The sequence below is a fragment of the Lolium rigidum genome, chromosome 2 (assembly GCF_022539505.1).
Source record: "Lolium rigidum isolate FL_2022 chromosome 2, APGP_CSIRO_Lrig_0.1, whole genome shotgun sequence".
NCBI classification, from domain to species: domain Eukaryota; kingdom Viridiplantae; phylum Streptophyta; class Magnoliopsida; order Poales; family Poaceae; genus Lolium; species Lolium rigidum.
This window is the reverse complement of record NC_061509.1, coordinates 112,609,425-112,631,433: the sequence shown is the minus strand read 5'-3', so window position 1 is coordinate 112,631,433 and position 22,009 is coordinate 112,609,425. Positions and strand designations below refer to the sequence as shown.

Genomic DNA, 22,009 nt, shown 5'->3' with positions numbered 1-22,009 from the left:
ATCGCGCGGAATAGGCACCGACAACAACAACGGCGACCCACCTCCAGTCCCCTCCAATAACGACAAACACCACGATTCGCCGCGCATGACCTTCCCGACGAACTTCAACGACTACTCCAGACAATCGCCGGACTAGGACGAGGCGAATCGCGTGAAATCGGCAGGCTACTCACCGACGGCAAACCAACTCCAGCAACGAAAAAACACCACGATTCGACGCGCCTCGCCCTACCGACGATATTCAACGACAACTACACACCGTCGCCGGACTAAGACGAGCCGATTCGAGCGAGATCGAGACAGAAATCAACTCCCGCTCACCAAAAACACGGCGACACGGCTCCGGGAAACAACGAACGCCGCACAGTTCGAGAAGAATACGAACACACACCACAGCGAAGTTCTCGGTAGTACCTCTCGTCGCCGGCGACAGCATTCGGCGAGGCTCAGATCGACGGGCGCGATGAAGGAAACGGAATCGCCGGAGGACTCGCGGCGGACAAGGCGAGTTGAGTGCGGGGTGGGGGATTGAGATGAATTCGGTGAGGACAGGGCGGAGTAATTACTAGACGAGATCAATGCGGGCCACGTTTTAGACGCTAGTGGAATAAAAAGAAGACCGCACGATTTCGATCCGACGTCTCCGACTAGGGAGCACTCCGGAAGACAAGAGAGTGCCCCGGCACGGAACAGAAATTGGGTAAGTACATGGCATAAACGATACTACGCACGGTCAAAGATTTTAATGCTAATGCTAGGTACTAGCCCTAACAAATGCAGTCGAGCATGCTTTAATGGCACGTTTGGTAGGCTGTATGCTCATTGGCTCGTATCGGCCCAGCTTTTTGGGTCCGTTTGGTTACCTGGTCGACGTCGCGTTCTTGCAGAAACCGGTTCTCAAAGCATCCTCGAGTCAGGCCTTGGAGGAACGTTCGGTTCGGCCGTTTCTAGCGAGCCACCCCCCTTTCCGTAGAAGTGGAGAACGCGGTGTCCTCGCGGAGCCACCGTGGGAGATGGAGGGAGCTCGCGCGGGACGGCGAAATCTCGGCGCCATGAATTTGATCACCGCGCTTGAATTTCGCCACCGTATATAGGGGCCGCTCTCTCACCGGTAAATCCAAATCCCCCATTTCCCCCTATTTTGAGCTCATCCAGCATGCCCGATCTAGCGACATGGCCGGCTCTACCTCACCCGCACGGTCGGCGAGGCTTGCGGCGGCGACGACGGCTGTGGCGGCGGCTAGTGGCCGCGGAGGATGGTCGTCTTCTTCGTCTGCGTCGATGACTTCGGTTGTGGTAAGCTTCTGCAAACCCTAGCCTTAGATCTAGATCTTATGGGTACACAACCGGGGTCTGAACGAATCCATTGTAGGACATTCCTTCGTCGTCGGTGGAGGTTGTGGAGGTTTTCCAGGTTCCATCTGACTCTACGACGGGGACGGTGGTGCTGCCTGCATCTTCCACTGGGACGGTGGTGCTGCCTGCATCTTCGCTAGGGTCCCCTGCTTCCCCTACCTCGGTGCTGCGTGTAGCTCCTTTGACTGTAAGACCGATCGCTGTTCTTTGATGTGGTACTGGTAGTTCATAGATCTGCTAGTGCTTAAGGATGTCCATGTGGTAGTTCATAGATCTGCTAGTGCTTAAGGATGTCCATGTGGTAGTTCATTGATCGGCTAGTGTTTGTCATGTAGGAGATCATACTTTTGGGCTCCCCTGATTTGTCCGCGCCAACTGTGAATGCTCAGCCATCTCTGATAGCAAGCAAACCAGCCATGGTTTGGAAATCTGGGCTATCAGAGTTTGTGCTGAACCGGTTGGTTCAGCTTGTCCGTAGCGGCGTCTGCTTCAACATGGGATTCAAGGAGGAGCAGATGAAGAAGGTAGCCGTGGATGTTCTTGCATTCGCAGGCGTACATGTCACCACTGTTCAGTTGTACAACCACATCAGAAACTGGAGGACGAAGTGGAGCGTCATCATGAAGATGAAATCCGATCGCATTCTGGACTGGAGCGAAGTTGGTTGCTGCTTCTACGGCGGTGATGAAAGGGGCGGTGGACGAGTACATCCTGGTACGAATCCTCATTGAGCTCCTGCATAGATCTGAAAGTATATACATGTCAATGTCGTGTAGGCTTACAGGTGTTCCTTGTCGATTGCAGCGGTATCCGAAGCACCGTCAGTACATCGTCACTCCGATCAGCAACTACGCTCAGATGAAGACGATCTTCACTCCTCGGTTCGTTTGCAAGGCGCAGCTGTTCCAGCCTAACTTGTTGGCCAGGGCTATCGACTTCATTGTAGACAATGAAGCCGAGTATGCCGTCTACCGTAAGCTGCAGCCACCGGAGAGGAGGAGCTGGCTTAGGATCTGGCTCCGCAACCAGTTTCTTGCTTAGTGCTTATGCTTCCTTCTCAGGATCCGCTGATTTTGAGAGGTGATCTTGTATCCCTTCATTAGTTAGGACTTGCTACAACCTGATCCCCGGTTTGTAATGATGAACTTGTTCGAGGTGGTATATACTAACCCCTCGTGACGAACCTGTGATGCATCATGAAGTAGTTGCTTCGTTCGTGATGCATCGCCCACTAAGTACTAGTTGTTGTGTATTACCAGCATCTTTTCTGATGAACTGAATCTCATATGTGTTGTTATTCAGTACTGGGTAACCTGACCACTCAAAGTGAAGAGGTTACCAAGCTATCTGCAACCAAAAGGATTGTGGGCTGCACGACCTGAGAAGAATGGGTTGGAAACGGCAACCAAACGATGGGGTCTGGGTTCTTCTCCGGCGCGCAAAAGTCCGCACAAGCTACCAAACGACCCGCCAAAAGTGGTCCATAGCCCGTTCGCGACGCGCAGTGGCTCCCATCTCACTGCCGCAGTCATGCAGCAAATCGGCCCAAGCAACCAAACGTGCCCTAAGTTTTACTCCAGTACTGGTTGAAATGATGGTCAATGACACAATGACACAATTAATCGTGATACTGGTCCATGTTGGTTTTAGAAATTCAAATATACTCATTTAGATGGGCGCTGAAAGTTGTATTAAGATTGACTGAATGTTGATTTATAATTTCCATAGATGAAGCTATTTTCATTATGAGAAAAGATCCTTGTGTTTTGTAATTATTGAATATTCGGTAATTCTTTTGTTTTGGAGGTATAGTGAAATCTTTCAAAATTCCCAAGTAAAACTCGGAAACTTTTTATGCTAATTTGAAAATCAGAATACAGATTTGAGCAAGTAAAGTTGTTGACTGGATTTTCATTTTATTTTCCTTTATTTACTGATTCCCTTCAAACAGAAATTCAGAAACTTTTTATGCCAGTGCGAATTTTATTTTATTCTTACCAATACTGAAAACATAATGCGAACACATTGAAAAATATAAATACAAATTTTTATATCATTTGGTCTTAAAATGCAAAATATTTGCATTGATGTTTCCTTCAAATAGTACTATTCTACTATAGATAATTTGGAAAGGGGCCATTTGAAGTAGTAGTATAATATTTTTACACGGCTTTGAATAGGTGAATCAAACACGACTCAATTTTAAAAAATTACTCCACAAATCATAATTAATTATCAGGCTTAAATTCCAGCCACAGACCGACAACTTATCTCGAGCCGGCTTCAAGTAATAGCTTTTGTATGTACTAGATTTAGATGTGCGCCTTGGCGCACGAACCCGTGAGAGTCGTGTATGGGTAAGAAATTGTAATAATCTTTTTAGGTTTTATAAAATGTTGCGAACCATAGTGAATTGCAAATAGAAAAATAAACATTTATATATAACCAAGTAAACATGAGGAAAATATATTGTAGCACACAATTGTTGATTCTACCGAGAGCAACAAAAGCAAGAAACGATCGCCAAAATCATCTTCTATATAAGGAGCAAATTATTGTGGCATGGTCTTTAAAAGTCAGGTCAAAGGAAATGTAAATCTAATAGGGCTTGAAAACATCGGATCGCTTCCCCATGCTCCCTCATTTATCCCCCACTCTTGGAAAACACTCGCGTACCAACCACCTCGCTCCCTCTGTCCACAATCCCACGGTCGGATGGAGATGGACCAGTCCAACATAAGTGGCGACACATCGACAGTTGCCCTGGTGGCAAAGGGGCATTGGAAGCGATCATAAAATGTGCGATAGGTGGTGGCGATGCGGCGCTTGGTCTGGCCGTAGCCGCTGATGTGGTAGAGATTGTTTCAAATAAGCATTAATTTCGTGGAATGTTGTAACTAATTAATATATGATGTACAACAAATTACAAAAAAGTTAAAGTAAAAAAGGTAATAAACGACAGTACAACCGTTGTAGGACTGCACAAATGATTTTGGGGTGGTAGCCCCGTCTTTCGCGTTTGTATTTCATTGATTATGTGAATGGTTCCATATATATTGGTTTCTCTAGCAACCCTAACATAGAATGTATGCAATATTACTTTTAGAAGCAAGAAAATGAACTATGAATAGCACATGTTAGCAGATAAAGAAAATGCAAGGCAATATAAAAAAAAGCTGGGAAAGCAAAAAAAAAAAAAATGTGCTAAATGAATGCCTTGTTTGGGGTGTGTCTTGACGCACGATACAATTGACTACATGATACAATTAGTCAAAAGCTGTAACAAAAGCTGGTAATAATTAGGGGTGTGTCTTGACGCACGATCCGTGGAACTCGATGCACACTCTGTGTAATGACGATAAAATAGGATAAATCAAATAAAAATACATCTTTTGATAATTCTTTGTGACATTGGAGAATATCATGTCCTGATATGCTATGGTTGACCCATCGCTTAACGGCGCAACATAACAAGTTTAGTACTTGGAATATTATTTTTTGTGCAGCCATTCAAACCAGAAAGTTTGGTCCCTGAATTTATTTTCCCATTTGCTTCTTTTTTTATAAGGCTGCACGCCTTTTACGGCCTCTTCTGTTCGGTTTCTATTGTACCCATTTGCTTCTTTTTTTTTAGCTTACTCCCATGTCTTTCGACGCCGCGTGTCTTCTTTGTCTGGGTGGTGACTCTCATCGGACAAGAACTCTGGCATAGGAAGAGACAACCAGACATGGGCGGTGACCAGTGAGACGAGCCGGCGGTCTAGCGGGACGGCCGGAGGGGCCGGCTGGCTGGACAGCCGGAGCGGTCTGGCTCCGGCGTGGGAGGTTTGTCTCCGCGCACTGATTTCCTATTTCCATCCGATGTTCTATCCGTGTATCTCATCCTCGTATTTATTTTGCTTCTTGTTTATGGAGGGATTTTGGACCTGTGTTCTTTGATCATGTGTCCGGATTGGGGAGTTTGGATCCCCACCTCAAGCTCGTCCCGTGCAGGTCCCCAGGCCAGTTTGATTGTTGTGCTCTTTGCATCGTACCTGGGCTATAGATTTGGTTTAGGTGTTGATGTGCATTTTGGTGTTCTGAATGAAAGGCAAGCTAGATTCATTTGATGACCCTGGTTAGAATCTTCGTTGTGATTTTCAGTTATGGCTGTCACCATTGAGAGAGAGACGGGAGAGGGTAGTTGTACTGTGGTGTGATGAGCACAGAGCTGGAGGTTGAGGAAATTGGTATGGTCTTGTTGCGTATGAAGTTATTATGCTTATATCTAAAGGAGCCAACACTGGCCGTTTCACCGTTTTAAGTCAATTGCTCTCCTCTTTCATGATTATTCTGAAGTTCAATCCGGAACATAGCTTGAGGTGGTCAGGTTTCCAATAAAATATTGTGGTCTTACTTAGTTGAGCTCTAATTTGCAAAAAACAAAAAAAAAAAGTTGAGCTCTGGCCCTTTATCGTACAGGCTTGTACCAGCCGACCAGATTGCATGATTACATAACTTTGCAATATTTATATACTATATACCAGATGCATTCATTTTTGAAAAATTATTTTGAATCACTGGGAGTACTAAAATCTTCATTTCCTCTTTGGATAACCAATTTTTGCATGTGTATTCTTGTGTTTTCTCTTGCTGAGGGATGTTGGTTGTCCAAAACTGATGTTTGTAGAGCATATCAGATTAAAGGTCATGTTTTCCATTGAAATATAGAGCAAGGAAGTTGTCATTTAGCAGTTTAATATAAACCCGGACATCCACATTTGATTACCAGCGGCGAGTCTGCATAATGTTACATGTTATAAAATGACCGAAAATGATTGTCCTCATCAATATAGAGCAAGAATGATGTCATTTAGATGTAAGCCTTGGCGCACGATCTGTGGAGCTCGCGTCAATTTTTATTTTGTATAACAACAATAAAAAAATAGCTGCCACTGTGATAATATATTTCTAAGATATTACAAAAGTATGCTTTGAGATATAACTTTATAGGTTATGGTCTAGCCTTTTGTTTGAGTTTTAATATTGTTGTTTCATATTTAACTAAGGAAGGAAACAACAATCACATCCACTTAGTGTATACTAAGTAACACGGTACTGACTCCTAACCTCTCGTCCTCTCACGCCAGGGCCCGAACCACGCCAGCACACCAGAGTTGGACACATCCGACTACTGCCACCACTTGTCGTCCTCTCAGTCTGATCCCCTTTTTGCTTTCTCTCCCGTGACACTACTGCCACCAGCCCACCACCTCTCGTCCTCTGAGTCTGATCCCCTTTTTTATTTCTCTCCCGGGACACTACTGCCACCACCTCTCCTCAATTCCAGCCAAGTGAGTATCAATCGATGCAGGGGAGCACACTGCAATGCTATTCATGGCATGCACCGCCGATTCTTCACACCACCGGCATGTCCCGCCGATGCCCGATGCCCATCTGACTTTGCTCATGCTCGGTCGAGCCACGAAGCACCAGAAGATGAGGATTACCCGCCTGCAGAAATGAATCTCCAAAACTCGAGCTGGATGTGCCACCACGCCATTCTTGAGGACAGTAGCTGCAACCCTGCCCGTCCAGTTGCTGCTCAAAAAAGGTCCACCCGCTGATGTGCTACCTCTCTAATAACATCGGAATTAATGTTTCTTTCTTCACTTGCATCTATCTCACTCTCTAATTCTGCATATCTACAGGAATTGATGCCGAGTTTCTTCTATATTCTCTGTGTGATTTGTTCACTCTCCTGAGCTGCTGAGACCTGAAAAACAATCACTTCAACATGATCATGCAGCTAGCAGCGCAAAGGAATCAATGTAAAGAATCACATGTATATATGCTAGCTCATTCTTTTACCCTTCATGATTTTCATTAACTTGTTATAAGTTGAACATGCCATTCATACACAACATTTATTGAAAGACGTATGCCATAAGGATGCAAAATTCCACTCTTTTAACCAGATTCTGCATGAGAACACTGACAATATAACAGAGCACCAAGGGAAGCAAATGTTAGGTCTGCAGGTTCAAAGATGGTAATAGAACACAAAGCTTAAACAAAGCTATGTATGCAATAAACATATATGCTTGCAAAGATCATTTCTTCTTATTTTAGCTTCAACAAAGCTTAAACTATGACCGGAAATAAGTCGAGTTCAAGAAATTATTCAGAGAAATTGTTTCTTGATTAGATAGGCCTTTAACTTACAGAGGAAGCAAAAAAATTATATTTGTGTATCTTGATTCCGCAAAACTGTATATCTTCATTTGCAAAGTTTGTTTAGACTTTCTCAAAAAAATAAAGCTTATAATTCTGGCAAAGCCAGTGTAGAATGCCAGCTAACTTACTGACCTATGTTGTTGGCAGCTGCTCTGTTGAGTGCCAGCTGGTGAGGCGGTGGCTGCAGGAACACCAATCAAAAGCAGAAGAAGAGAAGCCCCGCCGCTAGAAAAGAAAAACAATCGGCGGGCACCAGGACACATGAGAGAAGCTCCACCTGAAAATGGTAATTCATGACAAAGTTCAAGTGTACACCAACAATTTCCCATTAACACACATACAGGTACTTGTATTTTCAGTCTTAAGATGGTACTACTTCATTACTTAGGTAGTTAGCATAATGCCTGATCCTTCTGCTTGAATTAAGAGTAAGAACTTTCCAGTAGCAGTGCCAAAATTCCAATTAAGAGTAAGAAGTGTAGGAAAGTATGACTAACATGGTCCTAGGAGGAAAGCAAATACCATTTCCAGTAGCAGTGTCAAATATTCATATATAACATATAGCCAGATCCATTGATTCTATGATATCGGTGCACTAAATGATCTTTGACATACGAAGCTACCCAAATTCAACGAAGCTACAACTTGAAGTGCTTGAGAAATAGTCACGCAGAGTTTACATCGACATATACGTGTGTCCACAAATAAAATTGCAACAACTCATCACCATATAGTAAAAATACTATGAGACTACATAACTCGAAGAGAATAAAAATGTGGAAGACTATCAAAGAACAAATACCCTAAAGTCATAGCTTGGTGATTTAGAACAGAACACTTTATATATGTTCATGCTTTTATGCGCTGGGGCGTCTCCAGAGTACAACAATGTTAATGTAACTCTCCTACTTTTCTTCTCAATGAACGTGTCAGGTTCTTTACTATCTAGCCAAAAGGTAACACTTGATCCCAACAACTACGAGCACAATTAATGAAGTACATGTTGTTGTTGTTTCTGATCTGGCTCAGCTATGATTGAACTGAATACTACACAACAACCATGGCAATGAATTGATCAAACCGAATACTGGCTCAGCCATAACTGAATTCTGAGTTGTAAACTACTACTACTGAAAATATTATTGTCTATTGTGGTACTGACTACACCTTTTTAGTAGACAATAAGTAACCATATTTCTGGATGAAATTAATCTGGAAATACAAAAGAACATACCATTAGAGTATTACCTTGCCGATGCCCATGGTAGCCTCACAGTTCACAGATCCGCTGGATATTCTGGATCATCACCGTCAGTCTAGGAACCTACGCCACACCTTCACTCAGCCTGTAGTGTAGTTACGAAAAAGCGGGTGACATAGAAAACAAGTAGAATCATATCATAGACTCATCAATAAAATAACTTATCGTAGATGAACCATATAAACAACCAATATGCAGATAAGGATATGTGCAATATTTGTTGAACCAAAATTGTACCCAAAGCCACAACAATATTGGCATACCTTTGCAATGGCATCAACAACACAATCTTGCCACCATTTTAGCATATTCAAGAATATCCATTTTTCCTTCAACACATTGAATCCTCACATTTCTGAGAAATCTATATGGTGAAGATACCAAACAGTTTAAGCTCATTGTCTACACAAATCAGAAAACATCTGATCTCCTACAAGTTGAGATGTAAAATATCTCTTGGTTATTTGGACAAACAGGAAAAATAGTTTGGATAATGGATTAAGCTCACATACCATACAATATGGAAATCTAGCAAGAAACTGTACTGGAACCTACGTTGTACACACAAAATAGAAATATAAAAGCTATTTCGGTGAATGTATACCATGGTTAAAACCTGAAAGTGCACGAACTGAAAAGATATCAATATATACATGAAATAGGGAAGTGCTTGGGGCTGCAGGAGAAATAAACGTGTAAGGACTAATACATTGCTGGGGAAGTAACACGAGATGAATTATTACTGAAAAAGCTCAAATTAGGTGGTGATTTTGAATGGTCGAACTGAACTTGTATACCATGGCCTGCGCTCTCTTTATTTTTTTTTAGAGGTAACCTAAAATAATTCTTGAACCATAACTATGAACGATGTATTTTAAACCATCAGTAATACCATGGCAGAACACGTATTTTTTTCCAGCAAACAATCGAACTTCCTCTAAAAATCCTATTGTAATGAAACATACAAACTAAAAAGAAATAAGCAGGAGATCTGGAGCAATGCAATCTGAAATAAAATACTGAGGTCCACCAGGTGGTAACCCACAATGCTAATAGCTATCAAAGTGAAATAACATAAATGTAAACAATAGTAATGCTGAACAGAGAAGTCATCTATTAGTTCTGTTTGAGGAAGAAAAATTCTAAAAAATAGGATGTAAGGAGATCGATTAGAAACAGAGAGAGGAACTCTCACATAGGAGCAGATGAAGCGAACACAATTAATTAAAAACCTTGATTGTGCATTGGAGCATGCGGATTTCCTCGATAAAATGCCTTCAAGCTTTCCCTCTGTTTCTTCCCTGTAAGGAATGTAGCCAAACTTGAGGATGGTAGTAAAAAGACAAAACCAAACCATAAGAAATAAAACTAAAGAAGAATATTTCACAGGAAAATTTACACCTTCAGTTGACATGTTTAGCTTTCCTTCTTAACGCATCATCTCACCGAGGAACAACACTGCATGAAAATGGACGATACATCAGGAAGTCACAATTAGAAATGTAAAAGGGCATAGTGTTAGTAGGTCAATCCAGTATGACTCAATTGGTTAGATATCAATACACCAATGTTCTGTGACAACCTTTGTCTGAACTCCAAGTCAAGCTCATCATAAATTATGGATTCCATTGAATCATATCAAATTTTGTAGGACACTTGCTATCCCAAAAAACAAAGCAATTCATAGCCTTGCACCATAATATAAGATGCATAAATAGATCAGTACACATGGGAGAACTACTTTACCACTGGATAGCATGGAGTTTGCTACTATATAGCATGAAGATCAGAGACCAGCTATTGAAATGTAATCTAATAAAAATGGCATACACACTGCAAAAATTACTGATGAGCATATACCAATTATACTTTGAATGTGGTGCTTCATGTACAGCGAACCGAAGAAAAAAGTTAAACGGATTTGTTGTAGGACAGTAACTACTGACTAAAGTGATGAACCTAACTAAGGAGCATATTTTCACCTCATATTAATATTAAACTACATTTGTATCTCATTTATCATGTGAGCGTGTATATTAGCACGGTTAAACTCCAAGCCACTCATAGTAACCCTACCACCATATCCTGACAACATCAATATATAGTAACATTACACCAGAGATTTGATTTTAGTGGTACAAATAGAAGAACGGATAATATCATGATATATACATTAAGCAATATGAATGACCTTAATTGGCCTAGTTTCTTTGGCATCATCTTGGGAGGGCATTGCGAGGTGACCTTATCTACCCTGTATGCTCCTGACACAAAATCTGTAGATGTGAGCACATTGCAATGAGATGTGGTTTCTAAGAACATTCATCAAGAAAGAACCAGCAAAGAATATGTGAAACCAAAAATAAGGAAGATAATAGTTGTTCCTAGGGGAAACGAATAACTCGATGCGATAAAAAAATCACTTATATTTTTAGCATGTGATGAGAGCAGGAATACACCCAGTGATATCCGTGCCCTGCAGACCTACACTAAAAAGCACAGGATACCTTTGCATTGCTGACACCAGGAAACATGTTTCAAATAGATTAAAAACAGGAAACAACCATCAATGCATGAAAAATGAAACTGCAATACACCAGGTGTGATCATCAAGAATGATACTAAATTACTAATATTTAGGTTCTCTAATGCCAGCAAAATGGAAACCTGGAGAAGGCACAAGTAGTAGTGCCTTACCCACAATAATTTTCATGCCAAATGCATATGACAGTATTATATATGAGACGTCTTAATCAAGAACTGAAGCTTATCCACTTCGATGTATACTTCTAAGCTGCAGGGGAAAAAATGCGAAACCAAATACTTTGGTATCTTCACAACGCATTTGCGAGAATTGGTACAGCGATAGGAAACCCTACAGTAATAAATGAAATAAAATATGGTATATTTACCTTCAAGTGCTCCAATAGATTTCCACTTTGCAGATTCCAAAGAAAAACTAAATCAAAAATCAGGACCATGGTAAGTGATAGTTCCAAAAAACAATTGGTCGACCTGCAAAATAATTACAGAAATTATGAAATCCTTTGGAGATACCCAGACAGCAACTTTCAGTATAGATACAAAACATATATCAATAAAAGAATGTTCAGAGACATATATAGTAAGGATCAAATTTATATGATAGCAACATCATTGTTTGAATATCTCAGCCGAACTCAAATACCATAAACTTGCACTTTCAATCCCCTTTAGATCACAAACTTCGGATATACACAAAAATACCAAGCATGAGACATCTGAACTTTAAATCGTTACCTTATAAATGAGATAGATGATTATATGGGGTACATTTCCAGAGCTACGAGGAAATCCATCAGATGCTTGCATGAAACTGCATTTCCATTTTTACACTAAATTAAGTCAGATGCAAAATGTCCTTAGTGCATGATGAATATGCAATGCATACTAAGAGTGAAACATGGAGGGGTGTAGCTACAATAGTAGTTACCTCTGAACAAAAAGAAATATCTTAAAATTCAAAAAGGTCCAACCAAAACCTTCTCGAACAGCAAGATTTTGACCCAATATTATTTAGAACATTTTTTTCTTCCTCAAAAATACAAACTGAAAAATCGGAGAGCAAAATCAGGTGGATGACCAGAAAGGAATGTATCTGCTATGGAAATCAACATGTGGGAAATGTATCTGATCTAGAAATTAACATGTGGGAAGGGAAGAGGGTGCACTACCATTACCACATACACGCAGAGTCGCCTTCTTCATGGTGTTGCGCGCATCCTCCTTGACGAACCAGGGTTGAGCACATCGCATCAGAGGCCTAAAATTTAGCACGTCACGTGATAATTAACAGAAATAAAAATATGGGGAATAAAGACTCTGTGATGATCAAAAGGACCGGTACCCAACCACTTTTGTTCCATCTGCTGCAGCATCAATCACCCAAACCCTTGCCATGAGTGTATCCATCTACGGTTCTGAGAACAACAATGACATGGTTGCTTCACGTAGGGAACACAATACTCTCAATTAAAACACGAACTGCTGCACGTAGCAAGAAAACCATGTGAAAAAATATGGATTGGGATTTGGGGAGGTACCTTGTTTAAGGGCACATGTGGTCCGAGCGGCGGCCTGCGCTGATGACGACCCAAGATCAACGGATGAGAGGGCTCGATGGCGGAGCTGCAGTGGTTGATCCCCTACATCCTCCTCCTAGCGGATGGCTTTGTGCGGCGCGATGGGGTTGACCCATGCTCCTCCGCGAGGTCGACCGGCATGGCTGAGGAGATGGGGTGATGGGGAAAGGAGCAGATGAGCAGGAAGGGGTAGGGCGCGATGGGCGGGTGAGCGGGAAGGGGCAGGGGCGCCATGGTTGGCGGCCGCGGGAGCGACTGGCGGCTAGGGTTTCTCCATGGTCTGATTGGAGGTGGGTGTGCTGGGCAGCTGCCCCAATTGGGAACGAGGACGAGAGATGAGATTCATTGGCTGCGGGTGCGGAGGGTTATTTTGGACCGACCCAATCTTGACGTACCCTACAAATACACTCCAAAACATTGCAACAACGGCTGACAAGTAGGCCCAACGGAAATACAAGGATGATGTGGCTGAGAGGTGCAGCCAAACTGGTACACAAGAAATGCGCGTAGCAAATTAGCGATTAACTGCTCCATGGGTAAAACTGTCTTACCGCAAATCAACGGCCAAGAAGCAATGTAAAAACAAAGATCCAACGGTCAGAATCAACTAAACTCTGTGAGACCCCCATGGGGCATCTATTATAACTTTAGATTGCTCGTGCAATCCCACGGTATGATTGTTGCACCCCCATGGAGCTCTCACAGCGCTTTGGATTTTCGGCCGTCCGATCGAGCTGACGTGGCGCGATCTCGGCCGTCGTTCCGTCCAGGGCGCTGAGGCCCTCGCACGAACCCGCATTTTATCCATGGGTCGCGAAAAGCCCCGCTCGGCCCGATCTCTCGCTCCCAATCGTCTCGCGCGTCTCCTCCTACCAATCCCCTACCGTCCTCCTCCCCCAATCCCGTTCTGCCCAGCGCCGCTCCACCTCCTAGGCCGCCACCCGCCCTTCTCCTCCTCCCAGGCCTCGTCTCCCCACCTCGCCGGCAGATCTCCTCCATGCATCCGTCGAGGAGCTGATGGCGAGATCAAGGGAGGGCGGATGGCGGCGGCGACCGGAGGCGCTGAGCGTGGCCAGAGACGGGCCGACGCGGGCCGGATCCGCGACGACCGGAGGCGGCGGTGGCGGCGGCGACCGGAGCCGCCTGGCGCGGCCAGAGACGGGCCGGCGCTAGGCCGATCCGCGGCGGCGGCGGCCTTCCCCGTCCTCGGCCATCGCCCCACCGCTCGTGCTCTCCTGCTCCCTTATCTCCTCTCCCTCTTCCTCTAGTGTAGATGAACTCACGCCTGCGTCTCCCTCCCAAACCCGCAGGCGCCGCCGCCGCCGCCGGAGAGCTCGAGCTGCTCGTCCCGCGGGCCGCGGGCATGGACCGCCACGAGCTGGGCGGCGCGGGAGCCGTCGAGATCGAGAAGGCGCCGCGCGAGGCCGGGGCGGACATGGAGTCGGAGCCGGCCGCGGCGCGCGCGGCGGAGCGCGTCCCGCCGTGGCGCGAGCAGCTGACGGCCCGCGGCCTGGTGGCGGCGCTGCTCATCGGCGTCGTCTACACCGTCATCGTCATGAAGCTCAGCCTCACCACGGGGATCGTGCCCACGCTCAACGTCTCCGCCGCGCTGCTCGCCTTCCTCGCGCTCCGCGGATGGACGCACGTGCTCCACCGACTCGGCATTGCCTCACGCCCCTTCATGCGACAGGAGAACACCGTCGTCCAGACCTGCATCGTCGCCTGCTACACCATCGGATTCGGCGGTAAGCCGCCCGCCTCCCCTCCCATCGAACTAACCGATTAGTATTTCTTTCCCCATTCGAGCACACCAGGCCGCCATTGCGTTAATTAGTTTCCGAATCTCGATTAATTCGCTCATTAATCCATGCCTTGCAGGCGGGTTCGGGTCCTTCTTGCTGGGGCTGGACAAGAAGACCTACGAGCTGGCCGGGGCCAGCACGCCGGGGAATGTGCCGGGGAGCTACAAGGACCCCGGCATCGGATGGATGATGGGCTTCCTCCTCGCCGTCAGCTTCGTCGGCCTCCTCACCTTGCTCCCCCTCAGAAAGGTACGTAAGATTCCATTCCCACACTTTCCCCACCCTTCACCTCTGATCTTTCCATGTCCTACTATTCGTCAGCGTTTACCAGTTGACGATTTGAGCCGCACTTACTGAATTTTTCTGGGCCGGGGTTTTCTTGCCGTTACTGTCCGAAAAGTACTCAAACTTTGGCATCAGTCGGAAGATCGTTCCATCACTGGAACCATTGTTTTCTCCTCTTCTCACTTGTATCAGTGCGTGACGCTACGGTGCACTGCTGACATAACCTGGTCTAGATTTAGTTATTGCAGTGTTGATCAGAAACACCTTTTACTACTCTACAAGTGATCTAATAGTCGCAATCCGTCTTTTAAGTTAACTGGTGTTTGGTGAAACTAAATACTACTCGTTTCCAGGTGCTCGTCATCGACTATAAACTAACCTATCCAAGTGGGACTGCGACTGCCGTGCTCATAAACGGCTTCCACACACCTCAAGGAGATAAGAATGCAAAGTATGCTCTCTTTTCTTATTTTACCTGCATATAAAAGGCATGCTCTTTTATTCCAGCAACGTGCGCTCATGAAATTGAATTGCTCAACGTTTTAGGAAATGAAACAATGACCTCAACTGACTCAAAAGTTTCACCTTTACAACAGGAAGCAGGTCCTGGGCTTCCTCAAGTACTTTGGGATCAGCTTCTTCTGGAGCTTTTTCCAGTGGTTCTACACCGGCGGCGACTTCTGCGGATTCATGCAGTTCCCCACATTTGGGCTGAAGGCTTGGAAACAATCGTACTGTCTATGAATTTTTCACAAAACTTAAGTTCAAGTTTCAGTAGTTGAAATGCATCACAGAGTTCACCGTTTAACCCTCCATAATTCCATGGCCAGATTCTTCTTCGACTTCAGTCTGACCTATGTTGGCGCCGGGATGATCTGTTCGCACCTCGTCAACCTTTCTCTCCTCTTTGGCGCTGTTCTGTCTTATGGAGTAATGTGGCCGCTCATGAAGAAACAGGAGGGGAATTGGTACTCGGCAAAGGCGTCTGCCAGCAGCATGACAGGCCTCTACGGTTACAAGGTATGTTCCTGAATTCACCTCTTCTAATTAAGGCTATTGTGATCCCTTGCGGCTATTGTCGGTTTAATTACGCTCATGTTCTTGGCTGTATAGGGGCGGTTGCTTATTAGAATTCGTCCATGTAGGCTCTGAATTTGGGCTTGGGTTTCGTTTTAATCTACAAGTGATATAAGAGACAGTCAAGTTTCATTCTGGCTTCTATGTGTCAAAGAAACTGCGATACATAATTTTAGCGGATCTTATTTGTCTCCTAATGCTTATTGATATTCTCCCCTTGTATTGGCCTATTCACAAAATGACATGTTTGATTGTACTTTGGCATGTATATATTTTTCATTGGATAAATAGAGTGTAATACATGGATTGTTGCATTCCTCACTTCATCTAGATCAGCAATCCGGGGAACGTGCGCAGACAGAAAAGATCTGAGCCTTCTATTGTGCAGGCAATTACTATTTCTTCTTGTAGATTTGTTCTCTTGGTAGGGCTGTACAAGAGTTGTCTGGTATGCATACCTGCATTCATACTAGACAAGACAAGTTAGTTATTCTGTTGTTTTCTTCATTTGAAGGTTTTGTATTGGAAAAAGTCATGCCTCATTTGCCAAATCTGAAACATCAGATCCATGAATATGCCCTCCTTGCTTTCACTGCTGGTGTCAAATCTATTATCTGCTATTTCAGTAAAGCAAGGTGATAAATCATTATATGTACATGTTCCGCTTCTCAGTTTGTATAGTGAAGTCTTGGCGTATTTATTATTACTTATCGTGCTTCTGTAGGTAGAGTGCACTGTTTATTTTTCAGAATTATCACACCAAATATGTTAGTTACGATGGCAGGGTTTTGATTTGAGTTTCTCTAAATTTTAAATGGTAGGAACACTATTGGACTGGTATTCTCTCCATACCTGATCATTTATTTCTTCGTAACCACATTCTTTTGGTGATCCTAATTAGTTAAGCGTGTTGGTATCCACTATTTTACATTTTGGGATAGTGTGTGCTAACGAAACCACAATCAGCTAGCTGCTTTATGCCTGGTGTTAAATATTGAAACCTCTGCACTCTTTTAAATATTTGGACGGTTGTGCTAACAAACCTACATTCAGATGGCTGCTTTGTGTCTGGTTAAATACTGAAATCACTGCATAAATATCACGACTAGCTACTATATTTTATTTGTTGCATACTAGAAAATCAGCCTTTATATCGAATATGCTTCTGGAATCTTTAATGCCATCTCCATACTTGTATTTCTCCAGACTTTTCCATTGAGATTTTGAGTTTTGAAATGATGCTGTGAAGTATAGTTTGATGAAAGTAAAATACTTGGGTGGTCTTACAGTGAGTAAAGTGAAGTTGGATATGAGAGGATTTGGTGTGCCTCTGACCTGCTGGCTGGGTCACTGGCTCACTGCCTGCTCGAGGCTGCTGGTGCAGTATTGCACAGATTTATGTGCTGGTCGAGCCTGCCATGTGGGTTGCCACTTCTTCGGGGCTATATGACCTGCTTTATTTTTCTTTTGTATGCACATATTTATATTTGCTTTGGCTACAATTCTGGATGGTCTGGGCAGTACTTAATCCATGTTGAGGTGATATTTGCCCATTGTTTCTTGGCTAGATCATATCAAGAAAAATTAAGAGTACATATGTGTTAATATTTAATACGTATCAAGGCACTTAGTTATATGAAGTTGTTTGCTTGGATCACTCTAGGATTGTGATTTGGTCAACTTTATATGAACGAAAGATTAGTTCTTCGAATCATGAACCGGATGTGATGTGTGCAATCTGGCAATGAGGTGAAAAACATGTCTTCACTGAAATCCATTAGGATCTTTAGTGAGTCAAAACAAATTTTCCTATATACTAATAGTGAGCTCTAAAATATTCTGTTTAATATTATCTGGTAGTGCCATCACTCGAAATCACTTGAGCATCCGTTTCTTCTCAGGTGCAGTGGAAGCGGTGCGTTGCTGCGTGGTTTGGATGGCTGACGCCTGAACCAGTGGTTGGCTGGTTGAAGTTGGTTCCATACACATTTTCTCCATCCCCTTTCCCGATCCAGGGTTGCGCTGTTCTTGATCCCAAGTTGTGCTTTTTAGTCTGTTTCTAATGTGAGCTTGTGACTGCTCTTTGTACAGGTTCATGCGGAACCACTGTGTTTGTGGTTTTCTGGACAGGTTTGCTCTTTTACTCTGAATCATGCATACTTTGGTTTCGATGTTTGTATAGTTACTGATCTCTATATTTTTGGCTTTGTAGTTCAGTGTACTGATTTTCTCTTCCATTTTGTCGGTTCTTTGTAACTGTATATTATTTGGCCATTTCTCAATGGAAAAATATATTATTTTGCCCGTGCCTTAAAGCTGGATCTAATCTTAGTAAAATAATTACCAAAATTAATGTTATAATAGCAGTTCTAGCAGTGTGTATTACTGAATGAATATTTAAAATTTTGAGAATATTGTTTCCTTTAAAATAATAAATAGATAGTATGTATGAATGTCATGTTGGATCAGAAATCATGTTTCAAATGGACTTCAGCTAATGTGAACTGGGATCAGTATTCGCTTTGAACAGGATTTTTTTTGATATCGCAGCCAAGTATGATATATGCTTGTGTTCCAACAAATTTTCTGAAAAAGGAACTTTCAGTGAGTATTTGCCAGATATTGTCAGTACTTGATTCACACCACGAGGTAATAAAGTTTGTCCACTGCTTCATTCCTCCTTTTGTTTGGCAGGATTATTTTAGGTTCCTTTTCTTCGACCTGCTTTGGTGTTATAGCAGTACAACACAAAAAAATGCGTAATTATGATTGTTCTTCTGCATGTTAAACGGGCATGCTTCTCTTTCACTGAGAAGAGGGACATTCAAAATCTAAAAGGTGTTTCGCTGCTATCAAAGATGTTGCAATTGCGTAGTTAGTCTTTGATGTTGATTTGAATTTCTCTGCTGGTACTAAAAAATGCTAATATCAGTTGTGTATTTTCTGCATTTGATGACTCACATAGTTATGTGTTCTCTCCATGTATATATTCCATTAGTTTGATTTTACTTGTGATGCCCAACCCATTGTTACATACTTACATTTACTTATGGAGGTCCATTGGAAATTTGGCATTTTTGCTCAGAGGAGTACTGCATTAGCATTTTCATTGTGAAAATGAGGACATAAATAATTGGAATATAAATATAGACTATCCTGTGCTGGTAGGGTCATTGTCTTCATCCTTGAACGTCTTTTGATGTTGTTTCTGTGGCTGCAACCAAGTTCGCATCTCTTGACACACAAACGGATATGCATCAATTTTTTGTTTTGTAAAAGCACTAGAGGCTGATGCTTAAGTCCTGGTCACACCCTTCTGTCTTATCTTCTTGAAATAGCAGCCCACGTTTGAAGACTTCTTAAATGATCAACATTTAGGCATCAAATTTTTTACAATAACTAACTATATACTTTGATGTTTGCTCTTTGAAGAGAAATCCATGATATATCTATTGTGACATTCATGAAGAAATCCCTGCTAAATCCACGAGAAATCTATTGTGACATTCATGAAGAAATTCCTGCTAATTCCATTATTCGTGTCATTGACGGCTTAGTTTTTTTCCTGATGCCTATGCTACCTCTATATCTATAAGCATTGCGTCTTCTAATCCTACTTTAGATATCGGTACTCTTTTTGTATCGATGTGAATTTGATACTATAAAAATATACCAGGACCATATATGCGAGGAAATAACAAAACAATTCTGTGTTCATGAGTTATCCACATTTTGGAATTTTGACTGCATTGTTCCGTGATGGCATTTAACAGTTATCCACGTTTACGACTATATTTAATCAGCACTCCATTGGTTCTGATGTTCCTAATGTTGCTTTCATAACAGGCATTGATGCATACGAACTAAATATTCTGCAAGCGAACTACGAAGAAAATTGGCTTGTTAATCTTGTTTCAGTCAGGAAGTGTGCAAATATCTATAGTTGACTTCCAGAGAAGCTGCAAACAGGAATGATTTGTGCATGGATCAGTAGAATTAACCTAACATTTAACAGTGCATTGGGCAAAACTTTAGGCTTGCATGTTTATGGACCTCATGTATAAGAAACAATTGATATACCATCCCATTTATGTGCTTAGTAGGTTTGTTAAATCTGAAGCTTTGTAATTCTCAAAAGAAAAATCCCCATTATACAAAAATTATATTGGTAAGAGCTTCACGGGGTCGTGCGCCAAGGCGCACATCTAAATCTAGTGTAAAGCAAGTGCGCCATGTTAGCTTTGCATGTCATGACGCTTTTTGTACCATCGTAGATTAGCAAATTGATAAAAGACGCATCCCTGTGATTACCTCCCCACCTGTGTCAGCGCGCTTTAAAAAAGAGAACTTGTCTCAACGCTTCACCTCGGTGCATTTCTACGGTTCAAAAAGAAAGAAAAATAATTATCAAGAGGCAGTTCAACTTTATGAACACAACATAAAGTGCTAATGTTATGAACTTTGTACCATTAACCCTTTCGTATGCAGTTAAAAAAAAACCTTTCGTATGGAATGAGTACAATTAACTTTCTCTTTAGCAACCCGTTGTTTTAAGAGCAGTTGTTTGTTTCATAAATCTAGACCAACAGAAGCACCGTTACTTTTAGTTCGCGCTTCCTTGTAGTAGCTAGCAAAGAAATTGCAGTCAATACTTTTTGCTTGCGAAAAAACACTCTCGCGACCCGCGTCGTCCCCCGCGGGCGACCGCGCCGCCACCCACCTCGTCTCGCGCCCCCTCCTCCTCTTCCCCTGCCATCGTCGGCGTGCGTCGCCGGGAGCAGCCCGGACGGCCCCGGCGCCGGTGGACCCTTGACTTTCCCCTCTCGGCGTGGCGCCTGCGCGGGGTAGGTGCAGCCGGGTGGTGCTCCTCGGCCGGCAGCGGTTCGGCGTGGCGGAGTGATTCCCGCACGCCGGGTGGGAGGAGCGGCGGCGTTGTCGTTGGCAGCGGGGCGGCGCAGGCGGAGGTGCTTGGGCGGCGCTCGATCGGCCCAGATCTGGGTCCAGTTTGGGGTCTATTTGGGCTGGGCGGGCCATCTGCCTATGGCGCGCCGGTGGTGCTCCCTGGAGGTGGAGTAGGTGCGGCGGCGGTGGCTGGGTGACGGAGGTACTCTGGCCGGCCTGCTGCAGTATGTGACATAGGCATACCCAATGGGCCTGCCGAAGAAGGTACCCGGGGTTTATTGAAGGCCCATCACCCGAAGAATAAGAAGATTCGGAAGCCCAAGATACTATTAAGGAAAACTAGAGTTGTAGCAGGAGTCATCGTTTGTAATCTTGCGGGATGGATTGGAAACCCTCCCGGACTCTGTAAACGTGTGTATTACGAATCCCTCGGCTCCACCTCCTATATAAGGGGGAGTCGAGGGACAAAGAAGGGATCGAATTTACTGTCAACACAACCCTAGTTTCATATTCGTCGAGTACTTTTCGGCTGAAACCTTCGAGATCTACTTGCCCTCTACATCTAACTAAACCCTAGTCTACAATCCGTAGGCATTGACAAGTTAATACCTTGTCAATTGGCGCCGTCCGTGGGATCTAGAGGCGACAAGGAGCTGATCTCGATGGCACGTTCAAGATCGTCGACTTCATCAATAGCAAGCAACATCATGGACGAGAGGCAAACGGATCGAAACTGGTCTCGTTGATTTTGTTCCTCACCCGCCCTCCCGTTTGGATGCATATGCGTATCTGGAGGAGCCTATGGAGATGACGTTCGGAAGATTCCACTTTTGTGTCGGGAAAGAGGGAGCGTATCGTCTCGAAATTCCGATTTCGTCGGGATTATCGGCGGTCGATTCCGACTTTTCGAACTCAACATCGTCAATCGAGTCAGGCGAAGAAGAGACTTCATCGCCACGCTTCATCAGCACCAGGACAAGCGAAAAGCT

The 22,009-nt window shown here is 43.7% G+C and overlaps 1 protein-coding gene and 2 long non-coding RNA genes across 27 annotated transcripts; 2 read left to right on the top strand and 1 right to left on the bottom strand.

Annotated features, from left to right (window-relative positions):
* Positions 1-6,236: 6,236 nt before the first annotated feature.
* LOC124692243 lies at positions 6,237-13,228 on the bottom strand. 14 transcript variants are annotated; one of them, XR_006999429.1, is made up of 13 exons: positions 12,916-13,228; positions 12,720-12,792; positions 12,547-12,635; positions 12,306-12,421; positions 12,113-12,188; positions 11,746-11,848; positions 11,025-11,097; positions 10,235-10,291; positions 10,029-10,134; positions 9,097-9,263; positions 8,807-8,918; positions 7,705-7,849; positions 6,237-7,111 (listed from the first exon to the last, which is right to left on the bottom strand). It is a non-coding gene; the product is annotated as an uncharacterized LOC124692243 (long non-coding RNA). The 14 variants fall into 14 exon arrangements; XR_006999440.1 differs by having other exon boundaries at positions 8,821-8,918; positions 9,097-9,197; positions 10,066-10,134; XR_006999428.1 differs by having other exon boundaries at positions 8,821-8,918; positions 11,025-11,109; positions 12,916-13,227.
* Positions 6,472-7,982, top strand: LOC124692245. Of its 2 annotated transcripts, none has more exons than XR_006999442.1 (3): positions 6,472-6,949; positions 7,047-7,166; positions 7,720-7,982. It is a non-coding gene; the product is annotated as an uncharacterized LOC124692245 (long non-coding RNA). The 2 variants fall into 2 exon arrangements; XR_006999441.1 differs by having other exon boundaries at positions 7,047-7,180.
* Positions 13,229-14,302: 1,074 nt separating the features above from the next.
* On the top strand, positions 14,303-20,217 carry LOC124692242 (probable metal-nicotianamine transporter YSL16). 11 transcript variants are annotated; one of them, XR_006999425.1, is made up of 10 exons: positions 14,318-14,699; positions 14,833-15,005; positions 15,395-15,492; positions 15,638-15,772; positions 15,872-16,061; positions 16,450-16,506; positions 18,020-18,090; positions 18,210-18,248; positions 18,669-18,767; positions 19,965-20,217. XR_006999425.1 is itself a non-coding variant. In XM_047225567.1 (9 exons), the coding sequence occupies exons 1-9, from the start codon at positions 14,318-14,320 to the stop codon at positions 18,676-18,678; spliced, it is 1,155 nt and encodes a 384-aa protein (XP_047081523.1). In that variant the 3' UTR covers positions 18,679-20,217. The 11 variants fall into 11 exon arrangements, 6 of the variants coding, with proteins under 6 accessions (XP_047081527.1, XP_047081523.1, XP_047081521.1 ...); XM_047225567.1 differs by having other exon boundaries at positions 18,669-20,217; XR_006999422.1 differs by having other exon boundaries at positions 18,020-18,248; positions 18,669-20,217.
* Positions 20,218-22,009: the final 1,792 nt, after the last annotated feature.

Excerpts from the sequence above, each read along its gene's own strand:
- LOC124692242 (XM_047225571.1), top strand. The coding sequence starts at position 14,318 with ATGGACCGCCACGAGCTGGGCGGCGCGGGAGCCGTCGAGATCGAGAAG. Across the intron at positions 14,700-14,832 it reads CTACACCATCGGATTCGGCG|GCGGGTTCGGGTCCTTCTTG; the intron begins GTAAGCCGCCCG and ends CATGCCTTGCAG. Across the intron at positions 15,006-15,394 it reads CCTTGCTCCCCCTCAGAAAG|GTGCTCGTCATCGACTATAA; the intron begins GTACGTAAGATT and ends ACTCGTTTCCAG.